Raw genomic sequence first — 27237 nt, 5'->3', positions numbered from 1 at the left:
AGCCTATAGCGTCGAGGCAGCGTGTGTTGCGTTTGACCAGTAGGTGGCAGCAGCGCAAAGCTGATTTAGCCATAATGCACTGGACCACAAATATTATTAGGCGGATTTATTAAGTTATTTGTTTGTTTATTATTTTCCTCACTGATCGTGATTTTACCCACTGATCACGAGACAGTGAGAAAGAAACATTACTTATAATTTCTTACCCGCAAATCAAAGCTCTCCCGTGTTCCATTCCCCATCTCCCTACCCTATCTAAAGATATACGCTATTAAAAAAGAAATAAGGAACATTTTGTAGTTAGAGTAAAGCATCAAGTTAATTCAACTTCTGGGATACTGGTCTGATGGACTGACGTCCTCTAACTTAAGTTTTACACTTGTGCAATACTCATGTGCAATATTACAATGTCACTCTTAATTTAACGCCTTTCTCTCACTCTTTCTGTTACTGGAAGCAGGCCTGCCATTACACACGATATACTGCTTTTGCCCACCCACTTTTTCTATTTCCCCTCTCGCTCTTTAATTTTATGTGCGGCTCTTCGCCCTCCCTATTGCCCCTCGGGGAAAAATAATGTTTTTTCTGATTCTGATTCTGATTCTGATTCCAGTGGGCCCTGTAGTCACTGCCTGACACGTGGAGCTCCACTGGCATATGCTGTAGTACACCAGCATTGGAAGGTCCGCCCCTGTCTCCCTTTACTTTTCACAGATGAGAGCAGGTTTACCCTGAGCACATGTGAAAGATATAAAAGGGTCTGAAGAGTTGGTGGCATATCAATAGAGGGACGCACAGACCTTTACGGGCTGGACAATATCACCTTGACTGCCCTTAGATATCGGGATGAAATCCTTGGAACCATTGTCAGAGCCTGGCCATACAAACGACTGAGTACCATTTTAAGTTGTAAGCCTGCCAAATCATTTTTCACTTTGATTTTCAGGACTTCTTTGAATTTAGCCCTCTGTGGGTTGATCATTTTCATTTCCATCGAATAATCTACCATCCTTTAGTTTCTAACTTTTTACCCAGTCTGCATCAGTATAAATATCGGCCATTATTTCTCTCCTGTTGAGATCTGTGTTTTCTTTTAATTATTTTATTCAGTGTATGTATGTCATTGGGTTTTTGCAGACTGACAACACATACAACTGGAATTATTATGTTGTCATTTCAGTTCAGTTTCGATTCAATTCAAATTATTTATATAGCATGAAAAACGATGAAAACTGAAAACATTCTCAACACGCTTCACAGAACCCTAACACTCCTCTGGGGTGTTGGTGGCAATGAATAAGTCCCTTAAACAGGAACAAAGCCTTATCAGACACTAACTCATATACAGGGGCTCATGAGGAGGAGTGTAGAGAGACTCTAGGGAACCAGATGAAACAAAAGAGAATGTGGGGAAAGACTCGAAAACTGTATGCAAGGAGATGGCGAGAGGATGATGGGACTTTAGTGTGTGATGTTTGGTATGTTCAAGGCCAACAGCGAACAATATAGATGGCTGCAGTCAAGTGCCAGCTTTTGAAGACGTCACACAGCATGGACCTATTTGTATATTATTATATAACATGGAAACAAAATTGATCATAGCTAGAGGCAGATAAAATGGACAAAAGCCTGACAATAATAAATAGCATGAGTTGTTGCAAGTATCCAAGAATAACGCTTAGGTTAGGAGCTAGTTAGAAGTACAAGTTAGAAGATAAGAATGTGTCCGATCAATCAGAATTGAATGAACTATATACTTCTCATGGCCACATATCCCACAGACACAGAGCTTGGTATAAATTATAACTACTGTAAAAGTACAGGTGTTTGCTCTTCATCTTAGACAAAGAACATTACTGCTGAGAACATGGTTTAAAATGTTTACCGCTACCTGTGTGACACTGATTAAAGCTGTCAGACTGAATGATGGGTCGTTGCAGTTATGATTTGCAAACTGTATCATGATGCATTTATGGACACACCACATATATATGATGTCTTTTTGCCTGCAACGTGTCTGTTCAGTATTTCACATTGGAAGGGGGGAAAAGTCCCAAAATAGACAAATAAATTTGTTTGGTGGAATTGTGTTTTTCAGTTTTTCCCAACCTGTTAATCATCTCATGGTCTCTCAGATTTACCTCGTGGCCCCTGGCGAGGTCCAGAGTACACTCACCTTGGGAGCGGCTAATCTTCTGATTGCGTTTCACTTGTGCTGATCAGTGGCGACCAACATAGTACACTCAAGAACCATAAAGTAAAGCGTCATGAACGTTTGCCAGCTTCCTTTTTCTCTGCCTCTCTCTGTGTACTGAATAGCAGTAAATAGTTTTAAATGTGCGGCCATATTTTTGCATGTCATTTGTAAGCTATCCACTCTGCGAATAAAAGTTGGTAAAACTGAACGTGTATCAGGCCAGCTGGAAACAGATTATTGTGAAGCATGACTCTGTGGACCTGGTGATAGACTGGAGACCTGTCCAGGGTGTACCCAACCCCCCCACCACCACAAAGCAGTTACAGATGATGAGGTGAGATGAGATGAGATGAGATATATCTGTGGGTCAATCGAATTCCACAAAAAAACAGACACAAATCTTTAGTGGCATGTCGGAGAAGAGAAGAGAAGAGAAGAGAAGAGAAGAGAAGAGAAGAGAAGAGAAGAGAAGAGAAGAGAAGAGAAGAGAAGAGAAGAGAAGAGAAGAGAAGAGAAGAGAAGAGAAGAGAAGAGAAGAGAAGTCTATCGTTACTAGTTTCTTTTGTCTCTTTATTATACGTAAAGCTGATCTTAGTTCAGCTGTTTCTTCATTCCTCTTCAGCGTGTCCGTCCTTGGCTGCTCACTCAAAGCAAAAATCTCATTCATTTCAAAGTAATGACGTAGATATGCTCATTGTTGGAGCACCTTTCAATCAAACAACCTTGTTGCAGCCCTGCCACAAACCTTGTTGATGGCGTCGCAGACACAGACAGAGCAATAAGTCACAACAGTTGTGAAACAGTGCTGCTCCATGTGAGGCTTTGGGGAAAAAAAAAAGATTGCTGCAAAAAAGACCACTGGATCGGGACAAAATTAACGGCCAGTCAGAATCTCTTCATATGCTAATGATAGGTTAATCTTATTTGAACCATTTTGAAAAAAAAATGCTATAAATCCTCTGATAGTTGTTTTAAAGTTGCGCCTTTCGGCCTTTCCTCTCACTGGTGAGTGAGAGCAGACAGAAGACACACTGCTTCCTAGCAACAGGCCTGGTTGTTTATGCTAAGTTATTCCACTTTACTCATTCCCCGCATGTCTGACTTTACAATAGTCAGACGTGCTCTGTATATGTGATATTTGGTATTTTTTGGTATTAATCAGCCAGCTATGTTTGCAGGCCTGTGGGGAGCCTCGGTGATGCTTGGAGCTACAGTACATGTCAGTAAGCTCACAATGTCTAAGCTGCTGGGCCTTGGTGATTTGGTGATTGGAACTTTGAAACATACAAGAGAGGAGATACAGCTTATTTTTGTACAGATGCTACCAGTCAAAATGATGCTACCCATCTCGTCCTTTCTACAAACTCTTTGAACTGCAGCCATGGTACACGGTACCGGGACATTTAAAGCAGGAACAGACTACTGAACCGCTGATCTGACCCACAAAGGGCACCATGCACCTTGCACCTTACTTGCTTTATTTTAACTGAAGTCTTTTAGTGTTTGAACTGAGTCTTTTACCTATTTTTGCTAAGCCTGCACAGATCTCAGAGAGAAACTCGATTTCATTTTGTCTGCAGTACAGCTGTATGTATGTCAAAGTGACAATAAAGCTTGATTTTGATTTGTGGTGTTACAGTAAATGATGGATTGAAATCACTGGTGTTGCACTAGAGGAAAAGTCAGGGGGCTCCCCAGAGCAGTGTCATCATCTTGGGACAATGTATGTCAGAGATGTGAAGGCACGACAAAAAAAAAATGACTGTGAGAAATGATGATACTCGACTGCAGTGACCTTATTTACACACTACTCAATATGATGTTCTCAAGCAAAATAAAACAACGTTAAATATTTAACGTTATTTGCTCGTAGCCTCTTGCTAAAGGCGAGGCCTTGCCGTGCCCCAGTGTCAGTTTCTACATGTGTATGATTTCCAGCTGTGGGGTTTTTACTTTTAAATGTACAATGTGCAGTGTACAGGGTGGCAGTGGCTCAGGAAGTGGGCTGTTGTGTCCTTGGACAAGACACTTGACCCACCTTGCTTCCAGTGTGATGAGTGATGAGTGATGTTTGGGGTAGTTGGAGAGGATTGGCAGCCACTGAGGTACTACTGAGGTAATTTACCACCACCAGGGTCTGACCACACGAGTGAATGAATAATGCATCCAAATGTAAGCGCTTTGAGCATCTAATGGGAAAACGCTGTATAGAACCAATACATCATCATCATTATTACTATTATTGGTACTGATTATAGATTACTGTCTATGGCGCAGATTGGCAACCTGATGCACAATCTGGGATAGTCCCCAGACCTCCACGGAAAATCCACAAGACCGAAAACAACATTCGGAGCTGTTGAAGTGACATTTTTGTGATCGCAAGGAAATGAAACCACACTCCACGTCCCAGTGTTTTCTGAGGATTTATGGACAGTCTCATCAGGCATAAATGCACTGTGCACCCACTAACAGATTTATGCTGCTTTTGGTTTGCCCGCTGGGAAGATGATTTCAACTGTCTGAGCTTCATTTCACCTTAATGGGTTCGATGCATCTTTGTAATTACCATCGCTCTGTCTGCTAACATATCTAGGGTGTTGACTGACAGCTCGTAATGTGGGTTGATTCAGACTCTCAGCAGAACCCACTGGCTGCTTGGGAGGAGGAGACTCGGCTTGTGTGTTGTGTGTTAACGGCATAATTTACACAGCAGTTGATGAATGAAATAATTCCCATACTCATTTTGACCAATGAATCCTTTATTGAACTAACTGTACCTGATAGGCACCATACTTCACACTGCTTTGGATGGTTCAGTTTGGCAGAAGATGTTGTTTGATTGCTAAGTAGTACAAATAGCAAGGATGTCCATGATTTTGCAGCGAGTTACAGACAAAAGCAGATGGATAACAGTACATTTATTCTTTTAGGTACAAAATGAGACCTTTGACCAAGGAAGCAACAATGATTGATTTATGAGAAATGTGCTCTTAATTCTGCAACACAGAGACAGTACAACACTACTACTAGCTGGTAAATATTAGTGACAAGTGATCAACAATAATAATAACAATACATCTCTTAAGAAATTCCTAAAAGCTTGAACATGAGTACAGAGCAGAAGCCTCCTTAATGGAAAGAAATGTTCTGCCTCTCCTGAAATTCCACAAGAATTGCCCTGCACAAGTCGAGAAGCCCAAACATTTGACTTTTCTTCCAGAGGAAGGTTATTCTGACATCCTTCAAAGCTTTCAAAATCCTCACTGAGCTGCCCACTGACAGCAAAACTAGAGCAGTAAAGCACATGGTGCCACTGCAGGAGCCTGCGCATCCAAAACAAAGCCTGCTTCTGTGTATTGTTACCAGCAATGCGTTCTCCTCGTGGCTGGAAATGATTGGCATAATTCTAATTTCTTCACACCGTGCACACTGATGCACGAGTGCATGGCGACAGAGAGGCCTTCTGACCGCAGACACACACACACACACACACTGCGTGTTATCACCTCATATTGTTTTCACCTTTCAGAGGAAATTCCAGGAAGCAATTTTAAGTCTTTCCGCCATGCTCCTGATAAATTATGAGGTGGATTCTCCACATGTGTACGGCAACCAGTTTCACATACGTATCTGTACTATGCACCTTTCTTACCTATATACAGTAGCATTATCTTATCTGGGAGCAGAGTGTCAGCCATGACGTCTGGGAACCAACTGAAAGAGACTGATGTTTATTGCCTGCACCTAGACGCTCCTCACCTGAAATATGGACCCATTAAAGCTAAGGGAACTGTTTCTGTTGCGATGGTGTCAGGGAGATGTTACTCAACTTTACACTAATGTTCTGGTATTCAGTTTGTGGTTAAATTGGGTTTCATTGGATTGATCCTTTAGACCACGGATGAGATGGCACAAATTATCTGTGGAAGGTGTTGATTCACACTGAGTTCACACTACCTCGCCTGTAAAGGCTGTAGAGTTTCTCTACGCCTCTGCTTTCTTCGTGTTCGTATTTGTTTATGTGTAAGTCATCAAAAGTCTCACATCATTGTGTGCCTACAGATTAGCCACAGCCAGACAAAGGTTGGAAGTCCTGGTCATGATTAGCCGAGCTGATAAGCATACATTTATTTATAGTGTTTGGATTTTGTGTAGATTTATAATATTTTAAATATGTTTTTCCATGTAAGCATTTCATCTGTACATACAGTTGAAGTCTAACATTCCGTCTCCATTGACTGTATAAAATAGTAAAATAAAGTACATCAAAACTGCTATTAAGTTCAGTAGTTAAGTCAGAGCAAGCTCTTCAAACTAGTTTAAACGACGAAACATCACAGCGCCGTACACGTGAAATATAAATACACTAGAATATAACTGTGGACTGCTGTGTGACAGTGCGCTACGCGTTGCTTTGTTTGAATCCTCTGTTAAGTTTTCTTTTCACTTGTTGCTCCGTATGAACGCCCTCACGCACTGACGTCCGCAAAAGGTCTTTCATTGGTTATTTGTTGCTTGTTCAAGGTAAAGCTCGGGTGGGAGGGGAAGGAGGAGGAGGAGGAGGAGGGGGAGGAGGAGGAGGAGGGCGGGGAGGACCTATGGAGCAGAGCAATCCACCGCACTCGGAGCGCAAGAGCGCACAGAGTCAGCAGGGGGACCAAAACAAACCTGTGGCGGATCATTACTAGATTTTCAACTCTTTCATTTTGAACGACTTTACTACTCCAAAGGATATGTTGGCCGACATTTCAAGAGGCATTCTCCTCATTTTGTCTTGCATATTGCTGAGACCCGTGAGTAAGCCCGTGCGCGCACACACACACACACTTTGACTTGTGTCTTGACTTGAACTTAGGCTGGTTTCGAAGTTGGGATGCAACAGCTGCACGTCTAATCTGTGAATAAAAGTTTAAACACGCAGATTTTTCAAGAAGTGAGTTGCCTCCAAGTTGACAGGGCTCCCCGAAGCCTGTTTATTATTATTCTTCTTATTTCTTTGGATGCAGGGACGCACCAATGTGGCCTCTTTCGTCCTATAGCTCGATTCATTCAGCTGACTACGTGTGCAGGGATTCGAGTAGTTTGTCAATATTATCAACATCACGTGTTGAAGGAATTATAGAAAAACACTTTCAGCTTCAGACTTCGACTTCCCATCTTATTTTCCCACCATCTGTCAGTTTCCACCACAGGCGAAGCAGCTTTTCAATCGGAACCAATCACAAGAGTGGTCCTTGACTTTGATAATTTTTCTGTGGAACTCACGTGTTTCTATGACCACCTCAGTCTTCCATCACAACCAAGATTAAGATGAGTTATTACTATTATTAGAGAAACAATGAGGTACATATTGGTCTCCCTGCTGGACACCATGGCAACAGCCTCCTTTGTCTGTCTCTATATTCTCTCGTCACCACCGTCCTGTCTCCTGTGGAGAAGCATGTCTGAATCATGCAGGAATGCAGTTGGAAGCAAAGTCCCTGAGAACAGCATGCCGGTGTGTGCATCTGCATCCATTTCAGTTCCTAAGAGATGACATTGAAGAAAAGGAGCTTGACATTCCTGCTGTGGAACACCGAAGTGATCATGATGGAAGTTTCCCCCTGTTACTCCAACTTGCATGGCTTAAGGCAGCGCTGATCCATCTCTGCCGGGGTTGTCCAATCATGGCCATGGGTGAAGCAACACAGGAGACGGCTGCGTAGCCTGAGGAGCAGGATAACTCATAACCTACATGAGGGAGTCACCTTGTATGCGGGGTGAAGCTGGAGCCATACGGGCTCATTTTGTTGCTAACAATAGCCACACGCTACATAGTCTGATTAATGCTCACAGAGAGGGGACTCATGCAGCTGAGTAAGGGCAATAAATCTTGAGGTCCTACAGAGGGTCTGTATAAATCCTGATGGGAAACCCTAATAGAACTGATTGCTTGACTGTTCTCTATTCAAAGCATGCTCGTGCTAAGGAATATTATGGCTAAATCACAGAAAAAAGATTGATATTCTGTCCACCGGAGTTGAGCAGACCAGGAAGATCACAACCCACAAGTCCATATATTTCTGAGCCCCTGAGAAGGGGGGCTAGTGTTGTAATTCCTACAGCTGTCTTCCAGTTAGCACTTCAATATGTATTAAATAATTGTAACATGTTTTCACAAACACTAATCTCGTACGCACAAACTCTGTTGCAAACATAGGAGTGAGCAAAGTTGCGCGCATGCCACAATTATAGATTAATTTTTATGTTTCTTTGAAATTAAGAAGCAGAACATTCTTTTTAATATCTGTCTGCTGCGGGGATTAAATGTGTTTCTATTTTGTCAGACAAATAATTGAAATCTAAAGTTTTCCCAGTGGTGCCCAAACCTTTTTACAGGCTACATCTGGAACTTTTCTCTGCTTGTTACAGCTGACAATGGTTAAAATATCACCTTGGCCTGCATGGAACTGTAAAGAAAACACATGTGCAATATTCTCTCCACAGGTGTTTTCAATGCAAAGTCAAATGTGTGACATGATGAAGGAAATAGACAAGGAGAGGGAGGCGTGCATGGCTCAGATTGAGAACAGAACAGCAGGTACAGTATGTGGTTTATTATTTGTGCATTAATTTCTTAATTTGCACGCTCCGCGAGTAGGTTCTGATTGAAGTGACACAACAAGCTCTAAAAACAACAAAAGCCGTTCAAATCTCCCATCTGGCTTTAGATTAAGCTTTGCGTGGCTGAACACTGTTTTCCACTTAATGCTAGCCATATGGTTGAGTTTGAAACAAACTTGATCTAATTCTGTCCTTCGTTTACATTTGATGCTATTAATGGAAAACAAAATACAGCAATGAATCAAAGTTAATTCATTTTTTTATTGAAAGCCTTGGAATCACAAGTGGGGTGTTGCATATGCAGCACATAATTACATTCTACAGAGATAATTGAGCTTAGCTGAGCCTCAGTTGCATGCATCTGAAAACCCCGTTCTGCCTGGAGGTATAATGAGACTGTTAATTTTCGCACAATTCAAAAGTCATTAAACACTCATTATCTTGTTAATTTGCAAGGTATAGATTCTGTTACTTTTTAATGTTGCCAGATCCTCAGAGCAGAGTTGTAAATATCACCTGGCAAGGTGTTCTTTTTTATTATTGTGATAAACTGTTGAGCAGGTGAAGATTTGAAAGCATACCCGTGGTGAAAAGTCACAGTGATCCACTGAATTCAAATAACATCGGGTGATGAAGGCGGAGGGGATGTTTTATTAGTCATGGTCGCAGCATGTTAACTCAGGTCACCTGCTGTCATAGACCCAGGTCTGTAACGATATCTGACCTGAGCTCACACATTTTGGCTGCCATGGGAACTCCTCAGTCAGGATGCTGTTTGTCGCTGGAGTGAATTAACGTCACAACAGTGTGCGACACTGCCTGGCAGAATTCCGCTTCATCCTGTCTTTGCTTTCTGCCACTTTAACGTCTTACTTAACCTCTTTTGTTTTTGTTTTTGTTTGTTTTTTGGCTCCCCTCCCTCAGGTTGCAATAGGACATGGGACAAGATCACCTGCTGGCCCAGTGCTGAAGTTGGACAGGTGGTCACCATCCCTTGCCCCAAATATCTCTTCTACTTCTCCAGGGACGTACATACACGTAAGAATCAAGTTTACAGAATAGCTTGCCTATGTATTTTCACGAGAGAGAGTCAGATGAGGAGAGTTTCATGAGTCAGAGGTAGATGTGCAACAAGTGTATTAGTGGGTGATTTCTCATTCATGAACAAATAGATAAATGAAGCAAAAATGTGCAGTGACTAACTAAAAGTTAACCCCAGATTAATTTTTATCATGAATAACTGCATCCATATTTAAGGCCCTAAATCAGTTTCTGATGCAGTGATTGAATGACTATGCAATAACTTGAAAAAAATCTCTAACAAGAGGTGACTGATACATTTGAGGCCTAAGGTAGATGGAGTTTAGGAAAGTTCTGTGGCAGCGTGCCTTTATTATTTGTTGACCTGTCAAGATCATGTCGTGGATCTTGTCAGTGGTTTCCTGAGTGGTGTCGTCGTCTCCTAGATTCTCTTTGGGCCAAGTTTGTCTGAATTCAGTGGCCCACATCTTTACTATGCTGTAGGAAAGGACACTTTCAAGATTGTTTGATCACTGTAGGAAGGCTGTCCATTGTTATCTGTTTTCTTAGACAGAGTGGATCTGTCTGTCTGTCATCTGAAACACAAAACTCTTGGTAACTGCGTGAAATTGACACAAAAGTATAAACCGTGCATTAGCCACAAATGCTCCAGCTTCTCCCCACAAACAAGATGATGCCCTCGTTTAGGTTATGAGCTTATTCTCTCACACAGTTGTGCTTAATGAGCACAGAACAAGTGCTTCATTATCCATCTCCTTTTACTTTATGCTGCAAAATTATCAGCCCTCCTACAGTGCTGAATGCTCAGAATTATCATCCGGTCCAGTTGTTCTCTTAAGCCCTGGGTGCATTTTAGCATCTTTAAACTTGTTGTTTTGATAATCTGACACATGACTTTGCTTGTCAGTTCACTTTTCAGGCTGTTTCCAGCCAAAGGTATCTGTTTCCATCAAAACAAAAGTCACTAACAACCCATTACGCACTATCTGATAAACATCAGACACAGACAGATACGTTTAGCGACTAGCTGGTGAACATTATGGACCGCATATTAGCTAAAGAGTCAGACAACAAAATTAAAATGAACGTTAATATCAGTCTTGCATTCATCACATGAGAAGACACATGTTTTCAAAAGGATGTTCTATGTCTCCTGGATGCTACTGTTTGCCAACACCTGCCTATAATAACGTAAAGTTTGATTTGTGGTCGTACATCACATACATCTCTGGCAATATGTCAGAGTTGCATTTGAGGCTTGTTGCACCATCACTGTGAGTCAGTAAAATAAAATAAAATAAAATAAAAATAAAAAAATTAATCTGGTTTAATTAATCTAGTCGATTTTTCCTGCAACTGGGACAAAAGAGGCATTTCAAAAAACTAAATCTGTCTAAAGCAGCCGATAAACATTACACCAGTGATCATCCCTCATTATGCTAATCCTGTATTTGCATATGAGTCTCATATCAAATTAATGAGGATCGGTATTCATGGAGGCAGGGGATAGTGTAGTTACAGAGATGCTGGCATGCCTCTCATCCTGATCCTCCATTTTATTACTATTGTTCCAAATATTCCCTGCTGTTGAGTCCTTTCCACTCACCACGCTCCATATCTGAGACCAGAAATAGGAATTAGTGTCCTAGTGGCTCATACTCAAGGTGTCATTTTGGGCGCTGAGCGCTTACAGTGGATACGGAGCAGATTAATTATATCAAAACATGTGCACATGCTGTGTTAACACTGGTTTATGGACTTTTTGTATCCAGTGCATCTTTTCCGACACCCGGTCACGTGTTGCAAAGAAAACAGCGAAGTTCAAAACATGCGACACAAGTGAGTGACAAAATACTAACATGTTCTCTCCTCATAAAAATGGGCCCATCAAAGAGACACTCTGTTTGTTTGTCCTTCTTTAATCTCTGAAAACCTCAAAGGGAAGTAGAGCTAATTATGCGTAGGGAAACGACTGTCTTGAGAATTAACTGGTGGAATTGCAGCATGTTTGTACAGTAGTTCTTAAGAACATTCCTTTCTGAGTAGACTTCATATCTGCATTTGTCATTAACTACCAGTCACTCCAGTGTGATTGTGCCATAAGAGCTGATTGAGTTGTTTGTTTGTACTCAGCTTGCGGAGAGGGCTCGGTTTATCTCGGAGCATTGAGAAATGTAAGAGGACGTGATTTAAATCACTTGTGAGTGAAAGTGTTACGGCTCTGAAAGGCTGCACCGATCCATTTTTCATATTTTTAATGATCAAATAACTACTGTGCGTGCACGGCAAGCAGCTTTGTAGAGACAGTGTGTTGGTTTTCCTGCCCTTCAGTTTCAGTCTGAAGTCTTGTTTTCATGCCGATTAATGGCAAACATTCCACCTCCAATGAGCCAAATAGACTTAATGTTTAGCCACCACCAGAAGTATTATAGTTTTATATTTTTTGTATTCTTCTTTTTTTTTTTATTTGATTTAGTTTAATCTTTCATTAGTTAGAGCATTAGTTTTAGCTTTTGGTTATTATAATAGCCATGATATATTAATGAGGTGAGCTGATAAAAACACAAGACTTAAAGGCTATTAGTACCCTGTGTGTGTATTGTATTTAAACCTACACATGTTTAATTGGATCACCCAGGATGCTTTTTATTAATGTAAAGTGGGGCATAATTAAAATAACCTTGCCCACCACCTAGTATTGAGAATTCGGTGTGTTTCATTTCGTCTGCACACAAGCTCAACACCAGATGTTCCACCGTCTTTGATCAAGTTTGCCGTTGCAACTTTTGCAGTACTCAACCTGTGTTCCTCAGATATGGTGAAAGGTTTCCTGTTGCTGTAGCCAGTATCTTTCCCCCGTCATATTTTAGACGTGAGAGGGGCTCGAACCAAAGATTTATCATCGGCATGTGAAGGCTCAGTTCAGAGAAAGAAGGGTTGTGTGGGAAGCTGTGATGTGACCCAGATGGGAGATAGTGTGACCTGAGAGGGGATAGCACTCCAGGGAAAAGAGAGGGGATGTATGAAGAATCACCATATTTGCGGGGTTGAAGGCAGAAGGGGTGTATTTCACTGTCACGTCAAAGGTTCACATGATCAACAGGCCCCAAGCCAAGACCAGGATGGAAAGTCGCTTTAAGACCAAGAGTAGTGGTTGTTATAGTAAATGATCTGTGCTGTACTCATGTGCTTGATATCAATTATGCAGTAAATGAAGTAATCAGTGCAGGTCTCTGCTGGTTAAACCTGCTCTGCACTCAGGTCATGTAAGGAGGACTTAATTAAAGGATGATGAACAGCCTGGGGTTCTTCGCATTGTAAATTACAGCTGAAGAAGAGACTCATACAAGTGATGGAGCATTACACGGACTAAGAAAAACGACCCTATTTGTGTGGTTTGACCACTGATCATTTCCAGGTCATCCATTTATTTCAAAGCGCTTTTATATCCTCGAGAGGTAGAAGTTTTTCACCTGTCCCACGAAAAGTCAGCTTTGCCTCGCTGTCAGGAACAGTTGCGAAAGCCTCAAGTTATTGACACATCCTGAGCCATTCATTTTGAAAGCCTTACACAAAAAAACATGCATTACAAAACACGGCGCCACAGAGATTCAGGGGCCAAGTCATAAATTAAGTTGAGATAGAGTTTGCCATTCTCATGAACTTTTTACCTAGTAGGTCTAACACAAACACACAGTCATTCATCTCTTTTAATAACACGGGAGACTCACCCTCTCTCAAGGCTCACTGTGACAGTGCCTGACTGTCATTGGTTTCAATCTACATGCTATATGTTATACTGTACATGTTATATTCAGTTGAGCTAACATGCTAATATGTATAATTTAGAAAGGATAAAGCATTTGAATATACAACACAGGATTTATGGGGTGATGAATTTATTTTTGGTCTCCCCGTTGTCGCCCATGACACTGAAAATCCTTGCAGTCATATTTTGGGGGATGATGAAAGCATTCTTCTGGCAATCCCTCAAACAAGGCAGATCCAGCGGTGGCATGGGCTGAAACAGCAGAGGCTTATCTTCGCCTTTGTGTCTTGTCAGTTTGTTTGAGGAGGCTAAACCTCTGTCTTCTCTGCATTGCGCCACTCAGGTATTTGTGAGCTGACCAAGTTTTAATGCCAAATACATTCTAAGACTTTGGATTGTTGGTCATTTCCCAACTCGGTCTTGATTCGATAACGGCGGGGATATATACGATTGGGCAATGTGAGGAATGTCTTACATTTAGATTTCTACAGTGGTATTCAGCACACTGATTAATTTGTAGCCAGCACACATGGCTTCCTTTCTTTACTGGTGGGAAAGGAGATGAGGAAACACTACAAATAAGTGTCAAATAAGAAGAGATTAAACAGAATCACAGAGCTGTCCACTCTAGGGTTCCATATGGCCCAGTAAAGGTTGCAAAATCTATCTCGACTAACACCTATAAAGTAAGTAAAAATGACTTGAAAAATATAGCAAAGAATTTTATTTTTAGATTTTACCATTTATTAACAGATGGGATAGACTGACAAAGACGTTGAGCAATCAGCAGGTATGCTATTCATCAAAAGTCAGGGTAAGCATATTTACCTCTCAAACATGGGACCCAGCAGGGCTGCCCGCTCTCACCTTTGTTGTTCAGTATAGCCATCGAGCCACTAGATGTCTGGCTTAGAAACCAGAATGAGTTTGAAGGCATTTCTCGTTTTGGTCTAGTTCACAAACTCTCTTTATATGCTGATGACCTTCTCTTATTTATTTCAAATCCCACATCCTCCCTCCCCTCAATTTTGTCAACTCTGGATCAGTTTGGGCACCTATCAGGGTATAAACATATAAACATTGAACATTCAGAAAAGTGAGCTATTTTTTTGTAAACATTTTCCCTCCAATAGTCTGTATTTCCTTTCAAAATAGCTGAAGAATGATTCAAGTATTTGGGGGTGTTTATTACCAGCTCCTTCAGGGAACTCTTGCAGAAGAAGAACTTTCAGCCGCTATTAGATAAATGCAAGTCAGACCTGTCCAGAAGGGCTGCCCTCCCCCTTTCCCTTCTAAAATTTCTGTATCTTTTTCAATACATCACAATTTGTCTCAATGAATCCATTTTCGCTAATCTTGACCAACAACTCAACACTTTTATTTGGCATAATAAACCAGCCCATATTGAAAAAAAAAAAAAAACTTTCCTCAACTTTCTAAACCGGAAGGGGGACTACCCAGTCCACCCTGGGCTCACACTGAGATATCCAAACCGACACCCTGAAGCTGAAATAGACCAATAACTGTCTCTCGATCTGCGACAAAAGTGACTGATATCTGTCATTTATAATAATATTGCACTTCTGAACCCAGTCCCCACTGAATTGCCAAAAAATGCGTGGGAAGAGGATCTGGAATAGACATTACTGATGTCCAGTGGAGAGACATTTTAAAACTGATTAATTCTTCATCGATTTGTGCCATGCATGGACTATTACAGTAGGAGGTGCTTCACAGAGCCCATTTCACTAATGCTAAATTAGAAAAGATATATCCAAGTAGCAGTAATGCCTGTAATCGCTCTAAACAGTCCCCAGCCAACCATGTACACATGTCCTGGACGTGCCCAAGGCTGACGAACTTTTGGTCCAGTATATAATATTGGACCAATAAAACTCTCAAACAGACTCTAAATGCAAATTTATAACCAAATCCCCTGACTGTTCTTTTTGGTCTCCCTCTGCCTAAAAATCTCCCCATTACTACACAGCAGGCCGTGGCCTTTACCACCCAGCTTGCCAGGCATACCATTCTCCTCAAATGGAAACATATTTCTCTACCGGCTCACAACAGTTGGATACGGGAAATTTTACATCTAAAGTTAGAGAAGTTAAGGTTCTCACAGAAACTCTGTGAGTCAAATCTCTGTTGTTCACTTGAATACATACTCTTTGACACAATGTGAAACTGATATTTTTTTTGTTTTCTGTTTTTTAGCTTTGAAAAAATTGTGCTAGTATTTAATTATTCCAATCTTTTGTAAAATATCATACTTGTGCTGTTGTCATTAGTGTACAGTTTGCTATGAGAGTCAAGAGAGGGAGAAAATACAAATACACTCACTGAGATACTGAAAAATACTGGCTTAGTGTGTGCTAAAGGGCGCTGGTTTCAGTGTATTCAGCTGAATTCAGGTCTAGTCCGATGAGGTCTAACATTAGTGTACTCTATACACAGCTCTACTGTTCTCTGCTGAACTCAGGTCTACTCCATAGGGCTCCTCTCTCTTGTCATCTGTCCTTGCTGAGCTACAGATACCCTATGAATACCTTCTAGCAGGTGTCTAGTGTAACCTACTTGTCTCTGTTGAGCTCCAGTGTGATCTATCAAGCTCTACACTGCGATACGCGCAAGAGTTCTGCTCTGGTCTAATCCATTCAGCTACTTTACTTTACCAATCAGCCACAACAATATGTGCCAGAGAAGAAGTAACATTGACAGTCTTTTGACAATTCAGTGTCCTGCTGGGAAACCTTTGGACCTGGCATTCATTCATGTGGATGTTGTACCACCCACCCAGACCAGATCAGACACCTCCGCCCCATACCAATGATACTCCTTGATGGCAGCATCTATCCACAGCAGGATGCAGCCTGACACAGACACACACCCAAAGACGGTTTAGGAACAACAGAGGCCCCTCCCCTCAACTCACAGGACCCAAAGCCACCCACTAACAACACTGTGTTTCCAGACACCACAGGACACTCTCAGAACCATGTCCATGATGAGTCGCAACTGTTTTATTAGGACGGTGGTCATAATATTGTGGCTGATTTGTGTAATGAGCTCTCATATTCTGCTCTACTGAGCTCTAGTCTGCTGTAGCGATGAGCTCTTTAGTGTGTTATACTCTTTATTCACTTAGTACTCTTAGTCGTAGTACTGTTCTCTACTCTGATCTACCACTGGGCTCAAGTCTGTTATACTTCACAGAGCTCCTGCACGTTGCTGCAGTTTATTATACGCTACTGAGCTCTCGTTAACTCTGCATTATGGAACTTTTCTGATCCCTACTCTGCAGGTATATACAGAGCTCTGCACACTTTTAATCCCCTGCATGCTGAACTGCTCTCCACTGTGGCAAAGCCCTCGTCTTGTGTGCTCTACGGAGCTCCTCTCTGCTCCTATGTTCCACTGTCAGAGGAGAGTACCATCTCCTCTGTTAATGGTCAGTCTAATGAACTTGGGCCTTTCACCTCTGCTCCCATAGGGAGGCCGGATTAAAAATATCTCTGCTTGGCTGTCGGCCTCTTGGTGCGCGCAGCCTGAAAGTAATTAGGAAACAGATGCAAGGCAAATACACATGGGAACTGAGCCAGTTGGACGACTGATCCCCTTCAGTCATTCCTTCCACCCCCTTTTAGTATTTGGGAGTATTCCAGTGAGACTCATTTGTTTCAGTGTGACATAATTAAGTGTTAGTGTACTGGTAGCTTTGTCTTACATCTTATGCAATTCCTCTTGACACATACATCACCGTACTTTTAAATGATCCACGCAGAAGCTGAAGTGTAGCATTACAGAAATCTTGCCCAATTTGTTCTTCCATCCCTCTGTTCATCAGGTAATCTGTCAAAGACCTGCACTGTGGATGGCTGGACCCCAATCAGCATGGACTCCTACATTATGGACTGTGGATACAATCCAAACAACACCATGGATGAAAATACGGTCAGTATGGCAACCTCCAGTCTCACGGTGGCTTTGCATGTGAAATGTCTCCACTCAGTGTAAATTAAATATATGTTGTTGCAGGGAGATTTCTTCAACGCTATCAAAGTGGGTTATACCATTGGTCACAGTGTGTCACTCATCTCTCTGACGGCTGCTATCATCATACTGTGCATCTTCCGGTAAGGACATTCATCAAGGCGATGCTTTTCCCATCATTAACCATTAGTGTGCCATGAGAGATCGTCAGGTGTGTCGTGGGAAATTGTCCAATTTCACCTAATTGAAAACGAATTAATTATTATCTGCAAATAATATGCCATTGTTGAGTGCCTGTTCTGTAGTGACAGGCAGCGTAATCATATAATACTCTTCCTTATCACTACATGGCAGCAGGTAGCGAATTGCATTGTACGCTGAGACAAGAGAATTAGTGACGCAAGAATGTGACAGGTAGGGGTAGCAGTGACAGCATTGTGGCTAGCAAGACTTTGGTGACAGTGATGGAGAAGTTTTTGAAAAGGAAACATGCTTACTCTGAACTGGGCCCTGGACTAAATTCAGACCCAGATGTAGCCACAGTGAGAGTCACCATTCATTTGGATTTACGTTCACCGGGGATGCTCCGTTGTGTGAAACACCCTTCGCTTCAAAACAACATTGCATTCTATTTTGTCATTCACCTGCGTGAATACAAGGAGAAACAGGCAACTTTTATGAGAAAAAAACACAAAGGTAAATGAGAGAGCCCTCAAAACTAGCAACTCTTCAAATTTCTCAGTGTGGAACAGTGACATCTTTCCCAAATATTATTGCTTCTGTCAGAATAAGCACTGTATATTTCTGTATTCCTGCTAACAGAATGCTTTTGGACAGAATTAGAGTTTGCAAAACACTTTGAAGTTTTTTACTACCTCATTAGTTTTAAGACCACCGCTGTATTTTTGAAGTGGACATGTTAAATGCACTTTTTATTTGAAAGAAGAAATATAAAGGATGATAAAAAAAAATACTTTTTTGTGTTTATTTGATTCCTATTCAAGACACTTTGATGAGAATGGCTATGTTGTTAATTAAATTGCACTTTTTATTTGATAGAAGAAATCTAACAGATAATAAAATACTTTTTTCTTTGTTTTTATTTAAAAATGACTATATTTTTAATATAGGCTACATAGTAGCCTATATTACCTTGGCTCAAAAAAGGTTGAAAAACACTCATCTAGAGCAGTAAAACCACCTCGACTCCTCATTTGGCACCATATTTCCTGCATTTTATAGAGGTTTTACAATGTTTTTCAAACAATAACATAACTATAAACTCAAACTAAGTCAAACCACTTAAACCGACGTCTGTTGTCCACAGCATCTTCCGTCTTGACTATCAGTTCTGGGCTTATAGAAAATATATGAGACAATGACACTGATAGAACAAATACAAGTACCTGGTGTGTGTGGTTTCTGATAAACAGCCTGCTCGGTGCAGTTGTGATCTCTGTCAGAGTTTGCATTTGGACTGTTTGCATGCTGCGGGCTAAACAGTAAGAGGTGTGTTTACTCCTCTGGGTTATGAAATGCCATTGGTTTGCATTCTGGAGCAGAGACAGGATGTGAACAGCGTTTGCTGTTTATGTTCGGCTGCAGACACGGCGTTCAGGCAGCTGGTCGATGCTGTGTGTCATCGCACCCGTCCTGCAGAGGATGAGCCTGGTGGGTTTATACAATTCACCCCAAGTCATCAGCTCACTGGGAAGGCATTTGTTTGAAAACACTAGGAAGGAAGAATTTACATTCGTGACATTTTCTATATTCGACCCTAAAACTACATCCGTATTAAGAGTGAAGCACACTGAAAGCTTTTCTTGAAAATTGCTGGGTTTATATGGTCTGTGACATTTAGATAACAGCACAGCAGGAGCACATTACAGTCCTGTACAGTAAGTGCTTCTTTCCTTGGCTAATATATATATATATATTCCTCCTGTAAATGTTTGACCGTGTACATTAACGCACCAAAGTTTCAGGTGAATACATTTATGTATGTATGTGTTGCTTCCATTAACACGCACTTCATCATAGAATTTATCTGTGCTCTTCTCCAGGAAGCTGCACTGCACAAGAAACTACATCCACATGCATCTGTTTGTGTCCTTCATATTGAAAGCTGTGACTGTTTTCATTAAGGACGTGGTTCTGTATGATGTCGGCGAGACAGTCAATTGCCAGTCGCCAGTAAGTACACCCTTCACTCCTTCGGTGCTGAAAGCTCTGCTTTCTCTCCCCAACACATCTGCTCTACTGAAATGAATTCTACAGTTTTTTGATTGCCTTCATCAGCTGTTCTGTATTGTACCTAATTTGTTCGGCTGTAACTCCTGTCCTTAGCTTACTCTTTCAGACTTTAGTAACTTAAATGTCTCAAAGTTTGCTTAACATTTTGGGTGTAGCAGTGTTTACCATGTCCTTTCCACTCTTGAGACACTGTCTCCCTATTCATGTGCCCAGCAGGATGTTGTGAGAGTTTCTGTTTGCTGAACATTAAGCTAGAACCACATACAGCTTTGTCAATAATTCACAATAAGAATCTTCTTATCTGGTTCTGATCACTTTCTAGATTACATGATCATAGTAACAGTATTATAACTACGTTAAGAGTTAAGAGTAAGTTACGATGAGGCGGTTGGCAAAGCTTCCTGGGAGTGGTTACAGTTTCACATAATACATCTGTTGTCTTTATTTGATTGATCAAGCCAACAACGCCAGTGCTGCTTTCTCCGATCTTGCTCCAGCTGAATCCACCGCCTTAATACCTGAGAGGATTAGATGAGCAGCCTGTAAATCGTCTGCTGTGCCTATCGTTAATGGCTCAGTTTAGACATCTCCTCTTTAGGGTCCAAACACAGCTGCTAAACCTCTCGCACCTTTCTAAACTCTACAGTGAGAAAAAAAAAAGACTTTTATGGAGATTAAATATTGACGAGAAACTAGTTTTAGATATTGTGGTCAGTCAAGTTTATTACCATTTTAAACAGATTTCTGAAACTCAAACCCTGGAACAAAACTGGATACCCCCCTTTAAAGCATACATACAGTATGTAAGTAATATAGGTTTTTAATTAAGTCAATACACTCTTATTTGGTCTGGTACAGCCTTATCTTTTATAATATCAGCTAAATTAAACCAAATATTATTTGCTCTACTTGTGACACCCTCCTAAATGTGTTATACTATGTCCTGTAGTTTATGTTTATGCAACTTGTTGCCAGAGCTCCATTCGTTAATCCAGTGGTGGCTACATGGTGCCTCTTTAAACTTTTCAGTAACGTTCGCAGTTCAGGCAGGTTTATTACTGTGCAACTCACCTTCTATCTGTCACCTGTGCTACCAACAACAGCATCTTCTCCTGTTACGCTGAGAGAACACTCTTACTTCAGATCATAGATGATTTATCTTTCACTCCGAAGGCATGAATCTCCTCCCGTCTTCTTTTAATCAGTGGCTTGCCAATTCTTAACTGATTCATTTTCCTTTAAATGAATCATCCATACCAATTTCAAAGTGATTTCTTAAAAATGTTTTCTACGTACCGTTACACGTGCACACTCACAGGAAGCACAGTTTCCATTAACATGTAAATGTTTTGTAGGTGGGCTGCAGGGCAGTGGTGATCTTGTTCCAGTACGGGATCATGGCGAGTTACTTCTGGCTGCTGGTGGAGGGCCTCTATCTTCACGCCCTGTTAGCCGTCTCCTTCTTCTCTGAGAGGAAGTACTTCTGGTGGTACATCCTGATCGGCTGGGGTACGTGCTAGCTCCTGCGCCACGCTTCGCTGAATACGTATCACCCTACAGAATCCAATCTGCACGGAGATGGGATTTGTTCATTTTTCATCAAACACAATCATTTTTCAAACTGAATGTCTTTTTGGGTTTTTTACTGCCGCAGCCACATCATATGTAAATGATTTTATAAGTGAGATTTTATACATGCAGGTGCTTCAGGAAAATGCAGAGCCTTTCCATCTGCATATGTATGAGTCGTGCTTAAATAAGCAGCAGGAGGCAGCTGGCACTTGTTGTTATAATTCAGTCTTGCGTTCTACCATGCCTTTTTCTAGGAAAACAGCTTTATCCCTTTATGGCAGACATAATATATGAATAATCTAAGTTCTTAACCCTTAACCCTGAACTAGCAGAGCAAATAAGTGGATTTTTTTAATAGATAGACACTCTCTATTTGCTGATACAGAAAGAGGCAGAGCCAATGAGTACTTTCATCTTAAAAATACTTTGGCTTTACATTTATAATATTCTTCTATTGCCATTTGGTGCTTTGCAATGTAAATTTAACAACCAGACTTCCGACATTTTCTTTCCTTTGTATTATAAAGTAACTCTATAAATAGGGCTTGAAGGGAAACAGGGCTGTGACTTTCCTGCAGACAGACACCCAGGATCAGCTAATATTGGCACAGAGCACATATGAACCCTGTTAAAAAGAATAAGTGTACCCAAAACGCAATATTGCTTTGGCTATAAAATCGTTCAAAAGATTAGCAGAGTACACACGCTCAACGCTCAGACTCATATTTGGCCATGCTGAGTGAAAGCGGATATAACTGATCCTTTTGGTCTAAGACGCAGAGATTATTTTAATAGAGATGATTTTAATGTTGAACCACATCGCTTATAAATTATTCTGTTTGTGTTTAATGTTTGCAGGTGCTCCAACCATCTTTATCTCTGCATGGGTTATTACAAAGGCTTATTTAAACCACCCGGGGTGAGTGTACTGTTTGTCTCGGTTTTAATCTTGCTGATTAAAGTTGTTTTTATCGGTTCATTTTAGTTTTGGCGGGAAACCATATGATTTTTGATTACCCTGAAGAAAATGCGTGATGAGTAATAGTGCATTCACATGCTCCCCACTGGTCTCATTTCCCAAGTTACAGAGTTAAGTATGCAAACACCACATCCTAAAAGGAAGGTGCGCCACGTTTTATTGCTCCCAGATATCTATCTGTCTTGACCAGTGGCGCCATTGTTTGTATGACAACAAACTGATAACATCTGAGTTTAGCTATGCCAGGTTAAGTGAAGACTAGTTTTTCGCACTTGAAAACTCACAATTTTCCCTGCCTGTCTCTGCCATTGAAGTATTTGTTTTAATCCTAAATAATGGAGAAAAATAACTTTTAAATGACAAAACCAGGCAAACCCAGGGCATTATAACTTATAACTTCTTGTGTACAAAAGCTTAATGTGTCCAAAAATACGGTATAAGCACCAGGTTTTACACATTTTATTTCTCTGGTGTCTAGTCATCATACAAATACAAAAGGCAAACTGAATTTCTGCTGCCAAATCTCATTTAGCTTTACCTATGAATGCAGCATCTCCAATAGAAGGGTCAGACCGCATTCAAACACATAAACCTGCATTTAGTGTGATATGTGTTTGCTTCACAGGGTGAATCAATGAAAAATAAATGTAGTATTAGTAGTAAAACATCCCTTTCAATATCACATGCTCAGGGACACCAGTCTCACCAAACTGAACTGAAAGGCTGCAGACCTGATCTTTTTAAAACCATTTATTGCAGAAATTATGTTATTTCACGACTGCTTTCAAAATCATCCTTATTTTGGCATATTTATTTATCAGTTTGAACAAAACTGCTTTCCGTACCTCTAAGAATGCAGGGACCTCTGATTGATTGTTTGAACGTCATCCTACACATGCATATCAGCAGTTTCTATAGCTTCACGTTTGTTCTCCTTTTCAGGCTGGTTTCAGTGGTTACTCATTTATAGGGCTGTAGTTTGCATGATTATGACAGGCGGAAGGACAAGCAGTTCCTTTTCATGGTAGATCACTTTGAACCATGTCCCCTGTTGATGTAGTTTTTGTAACACTAGATTTGATTGATGGAACAGAAACGTTTGGAAAGTATCTGTCTTTTAGTGCTGATTTGCACACATGTACAGCACAGCCTCTGGCTCATTTTTCATTTCCATCATTTAGTTAAGCTCCTTTGTAACCACACATTTGCATGTTCCATTGAACAAGAGAGCTCATCTCCGCCTAGTTTGAATTAGTTTCATGAGAATTTGTTTGTATTTACTCTCTTTTGTCAGATGCTGGGAGATAATTGATGACAGTCCTTGGTGGATCATCAAAACACCTATTTTAATCACCATACTCGTGAGTCACGGCGCCTCTTTGTGACCAACGTTTTCATGTACGGGTCTGCCCAGTGCAACAGTAACAGTCTGCTACTCTCCTGGCAGGTGAACTTTTTCCTCTTCATTTGTATAATCCGGATTTTGCGACAGAAGATGAATTGCCCTGACATCGGAAGAAAGGAATCCAATCAGTACTCGTAGGTTTTTGGGTGCAAAATGTCAACATCTTTATCCTAGCGCTGGTTACAATAATTTCTTATCAGTGGCTCTGAATAAATAATTTTTCAGACAATAAGTTTTGGTGTTGGGCAATAGCTCTGGCATGGTGACAAATATTGCCTTGACCCAAGCTTTTGTGGTCTTTTAACAGAGGTGAGCACTAACCTTCTTTTCACTTTTACATTTTTCTTCTGTGTTTTAGGAGACTGGCTAAATCAACGCTGTTGTTAATTCCTCTATTTGGTATTAACTACATTATTTTTGGATTCATCCCTGAACATGTCCACCCGCAAGTGAGGATGGTGTTCGATCTCATTCTGGGTTCATTTCAGGTAACATGACCTAACCGCAAAAAAAAAAAAAAAGAGTTAACGATTCTGTCGGCAACAGCTTCGAAATGTTATGTCATAGTAGACTTGCAAATGAAATGTGTATTTAGTTTTAGGCAAAATTGGTGCCACAAGTTTGGCCTAAGAAGAGGAGCTCCTCTAATCTGGTTCCAAAGTTTCATTTAACAGGTCGCTAGTGTGAAGACAGTTTATCTGATTAAGCAAATGAATGGTTAGTTTAGCTGACATGTTTTGTTTTGTATGGTTGAATAACAGCTTTCCTGATTTACAGAGTATTAAAATATATGTAAACGCTGAGAGCAAAGTGCAATGATGAAACCTAGCAATGGAAAGTATTCTTGATTTATAACTGTTTTAGCTCAGAATGATATCTCCTGGGAAAATTTCCCAGGGATCTAAATTACGAACCTCCTGTCTGAGCCTGAGATTGGTCATAATCTCACTGTCATTATTCATGCAGAAATATTTTGAGTGTTTCCTCAGCTGCGCTATAACACTGGTATTACTTTTCAACAACAGCTGGGCTGGGTGTTTCATCTGCTTCTCTTCTTAACAGGGTTTTGTTGTCGCGGTCTTGTACTGCTTTCTGAATGGAGAGGTGAGTCAATTCAAACAGAACACGGCTCTTCAAGATGTTTACTGTCCTTTTAAGTTGCTAAATGTCATTTAACTCAACCTTCTATGTGTCATGCCCTCTTAAAAGCCCTTCCTCATCCTGTTTGCCTATCTCTCTGACTCTCCTGCAGGTTCAGTCAGAGATTAAGCGCAAGTGGCGCAGATGGATGCTGCAGAGGTTCCTGGGTGCTGACACTAAGTACCAGCAGCCCTCTATAGGCAGCAACGGCAACAACTTCAGCACCCAGATCACCATGTTGACCAAAAGCAGCCCTACAACCCGCCGGTCGTCTGCATGTCAGGAACACCTCTCTGCCATCTGAAACCCACCTTAAGTTAACTCTCCGCTTTATCATCATGTACTGAATGTGTGGCTTGCATGCACGGTGGAAATACAGTAGATTGGTTACTCAAGATCTGTATGACAGTTTAATACTAATATATTTGTTGTAATTGTATCTATTACCAGTTAAAAAAATACACATGCCAATAAGACATGTGAAACACTGCCTAGCTAATGAATGCTTTTAATTGTAACACAAAAAGGAACATTAGCTAGACTGAAGTTTCATTCAAGAGAGCTTTCATGGTAGTGGAGGTCGACTGCACTGACAGCCAGGTATCTGATATTTACCTATGGGCCAGTGTCACACATATATAAGCAAACAGATTAGTTTGAACAACAGTATTTGTTGAGATCACATGATGAGTCCGTCTGGACTGGGTAACAGCCAGCTGAGGAAAATCAATTGTCAGAGTGACATCACATAACGGTAACGCTCAAGCAGAAAGATCTTCATAAACCCCAACGGTCACTGAAGTGAACTGAAAGGAAATGTGAGTCTTGGCCGGCAATGACCGCCTGATGTTAGGATGGATAAAGCCAGGGACAAGCTGCATTATAAGATGTTTATTAAAAGGGTGCATTGCACAAGAGGGCTCCGACCACTTAACCTAATGGCCCAGGTTGCTCAGGGGACCAATGGCAACAACATTATCGACACTGTCATGGACAGTCGTAACAGAGGAGGAATCTATGGCATAACCAGCGTTCCTGTCCTGTCTATGACACTTTTATAGGGGACATACACTCTGCTGAATTACTGCCGGGTAACATTCCAGAGGAGAGACTGAAGCTTGGGCTTGTGAAATTTATCTCAGATTACAGAGGCTTTTAGTTTTGTCTGAGTGCGCAGTCACTTAACAGATGGACCAGATGTATTCCATTAGTTCACGATACACACAGTTGTAAATAAGTATGTGGTAACAATAACTAACTTCCATTAACTGAATTGCTTTGACAGTTTATTTCATTCCATCTATTCTTAATATTCAATCAGCACAGATTCTATTTTTTTGTTATTGTAATACCATTACTGATCTCTAATAATCTTTACTGTTCCTAGTAGTGCCATCGTATGTAGAAGATTTTATCTTTTTTTTATTATTATTATTATTATTATTGTTATTATTATTTGTGACCAAATACCTGCACAACTAATGACATTCCCATTAACTCCAGCTCATGTTTAGTGTTAGCTGTGAGATGGTAGACGTAGATTGCGATTTCAGTGATCCTTCAACATACTAAACACCACCACGTTAGGGAGCATGTTCATAAATGTTAGCATCAACTTCCAAGCACAGCCTGCTGCTAGCTTGGCTTTAGACACACTGGCTAGTTTTATGTAAATATAATTTATCAAGCTGAATGACATTGTGATAGATGGTGTTCTGTTCAGTAATTCTTAGTAAAACATTTATTTGAAGCCACGGCCTTTTCAGAAAAGGCATTGTCATATATCCACATGTACGCGTAGTAACAGTGTCACAAACTCCAGGAGTCATGTTGGATTTCGATGTTTACTTAAGATCCAGTTATTGCTCTCGATGAGAAGTGTGTGTAAAGCTTAAACTGAAGTGAAATGGACTGAAAGTACCTCATGCTAAAAGTCACACACAGCTACTGTTGTATATAATGAAAAATTGTAAATACAAAGAACTGGTTTATGACGTGCTTTATTGCGATCCTCTTAGTGCTCAGGTGTCAACTGGAAATCATTGTTTACGTTGAAACTGTGTTCCTCACTCGTGGTATGTGCATAATGTCAGTATAAAGCTGACAAGGTATCTCTCTCATTTGTTTCCTTGTACATTTTAAGCAAATAGGGTGTGCTGTACAGTATGTGGCGTAAGATGTTATGTTGTTGAACAAAATGTCAAATGAAGATGAATAAAACCATTTGCACTGTGGATGTGGCTCTACAATCATTGCTACTCTATCACAGAGACTTCTCACAG

At 40.8% G+C, this 27237-nt stretch overlaps 1 protein-coding gene across 1 annotated transcript; it reads left to right on the top strand.

Moving 5' to 3' along the window:
- The first annotated feature begins 6824 nt into the window (after positions 1-6824).
- LOC125011187 (vasoactive intestinal polypeptide receptor-like) lies at positions 6825-27189 on the top strand. Its single transcript, XM_047590274.1, has 13 exons — positions 6825-6993; positions 8687-8780; positions 9728-9841; positions 17461-17567; positions 17652-17749; positions 19670-19799; positions 21215-21368; positions 22290-22350; positions 23705-23771; positions 23858-23949; positions 24174-24303; positions 24878-24919; positions 25068-27189. The coding sequence occupies exons 1-13, from the start codon at positions 6934-6936 to the stop codon at positions 25257-25259; spliced, it is 1341 nt and encodes a 446-aa protein (XP_047446230.1). The 5' UTR covers positions 6825-6933; the 3' UTR covers positions 25260-27189.
- The last annotated feature ends 48 nt before the right edge of the window (positions 27190-27237 follow it).

The sequence above is a fragment of the Mugil cephalus genome, chromosome 7 (assembly GCF_022458985.1).
Source record: "Mugil cephalus isolate CIBA_MC_2020 chromosome 7, CIBA_Mcephalus_1.1, whole genome shotgun sequence".
Classification (NCBI taxonomy): domain Eukaryota; kingdom Metazoa; phylum Chordata; class Actinopteri; order Mugiliformes; family Mugilidae; genus Mugil; species Mugil cephalus.
The sequence above is the reverse complement of the archived record's forward strand: the minus strand, read 5'-3'. Positions and strand labels throughout refer to the sequence as shown.

Coding starts and splice junctions, on each gene's coding strand:
- LOC125011187 (XM_047590274.1), top strand. CDS start 6,934: ATGTTGGCCGACATTTCAAGAGGCATTCTCCTCATTTTGTCTTGCATA. Junction 19,800..21,214: donor CAGTCAATTGCCAGTCGCCA/GTAAGTACACCC, acceptor AATGTTTTGTAG/GTGGGCTGCAGGGCAGTGGT. Junction 22,351..23,704: donor GCTTATTTAAACCACCCGGG/GTGAGTGTACTG, acceptor CTCTTTTGTCAG/ATGCTGGGAGATAATTGATG.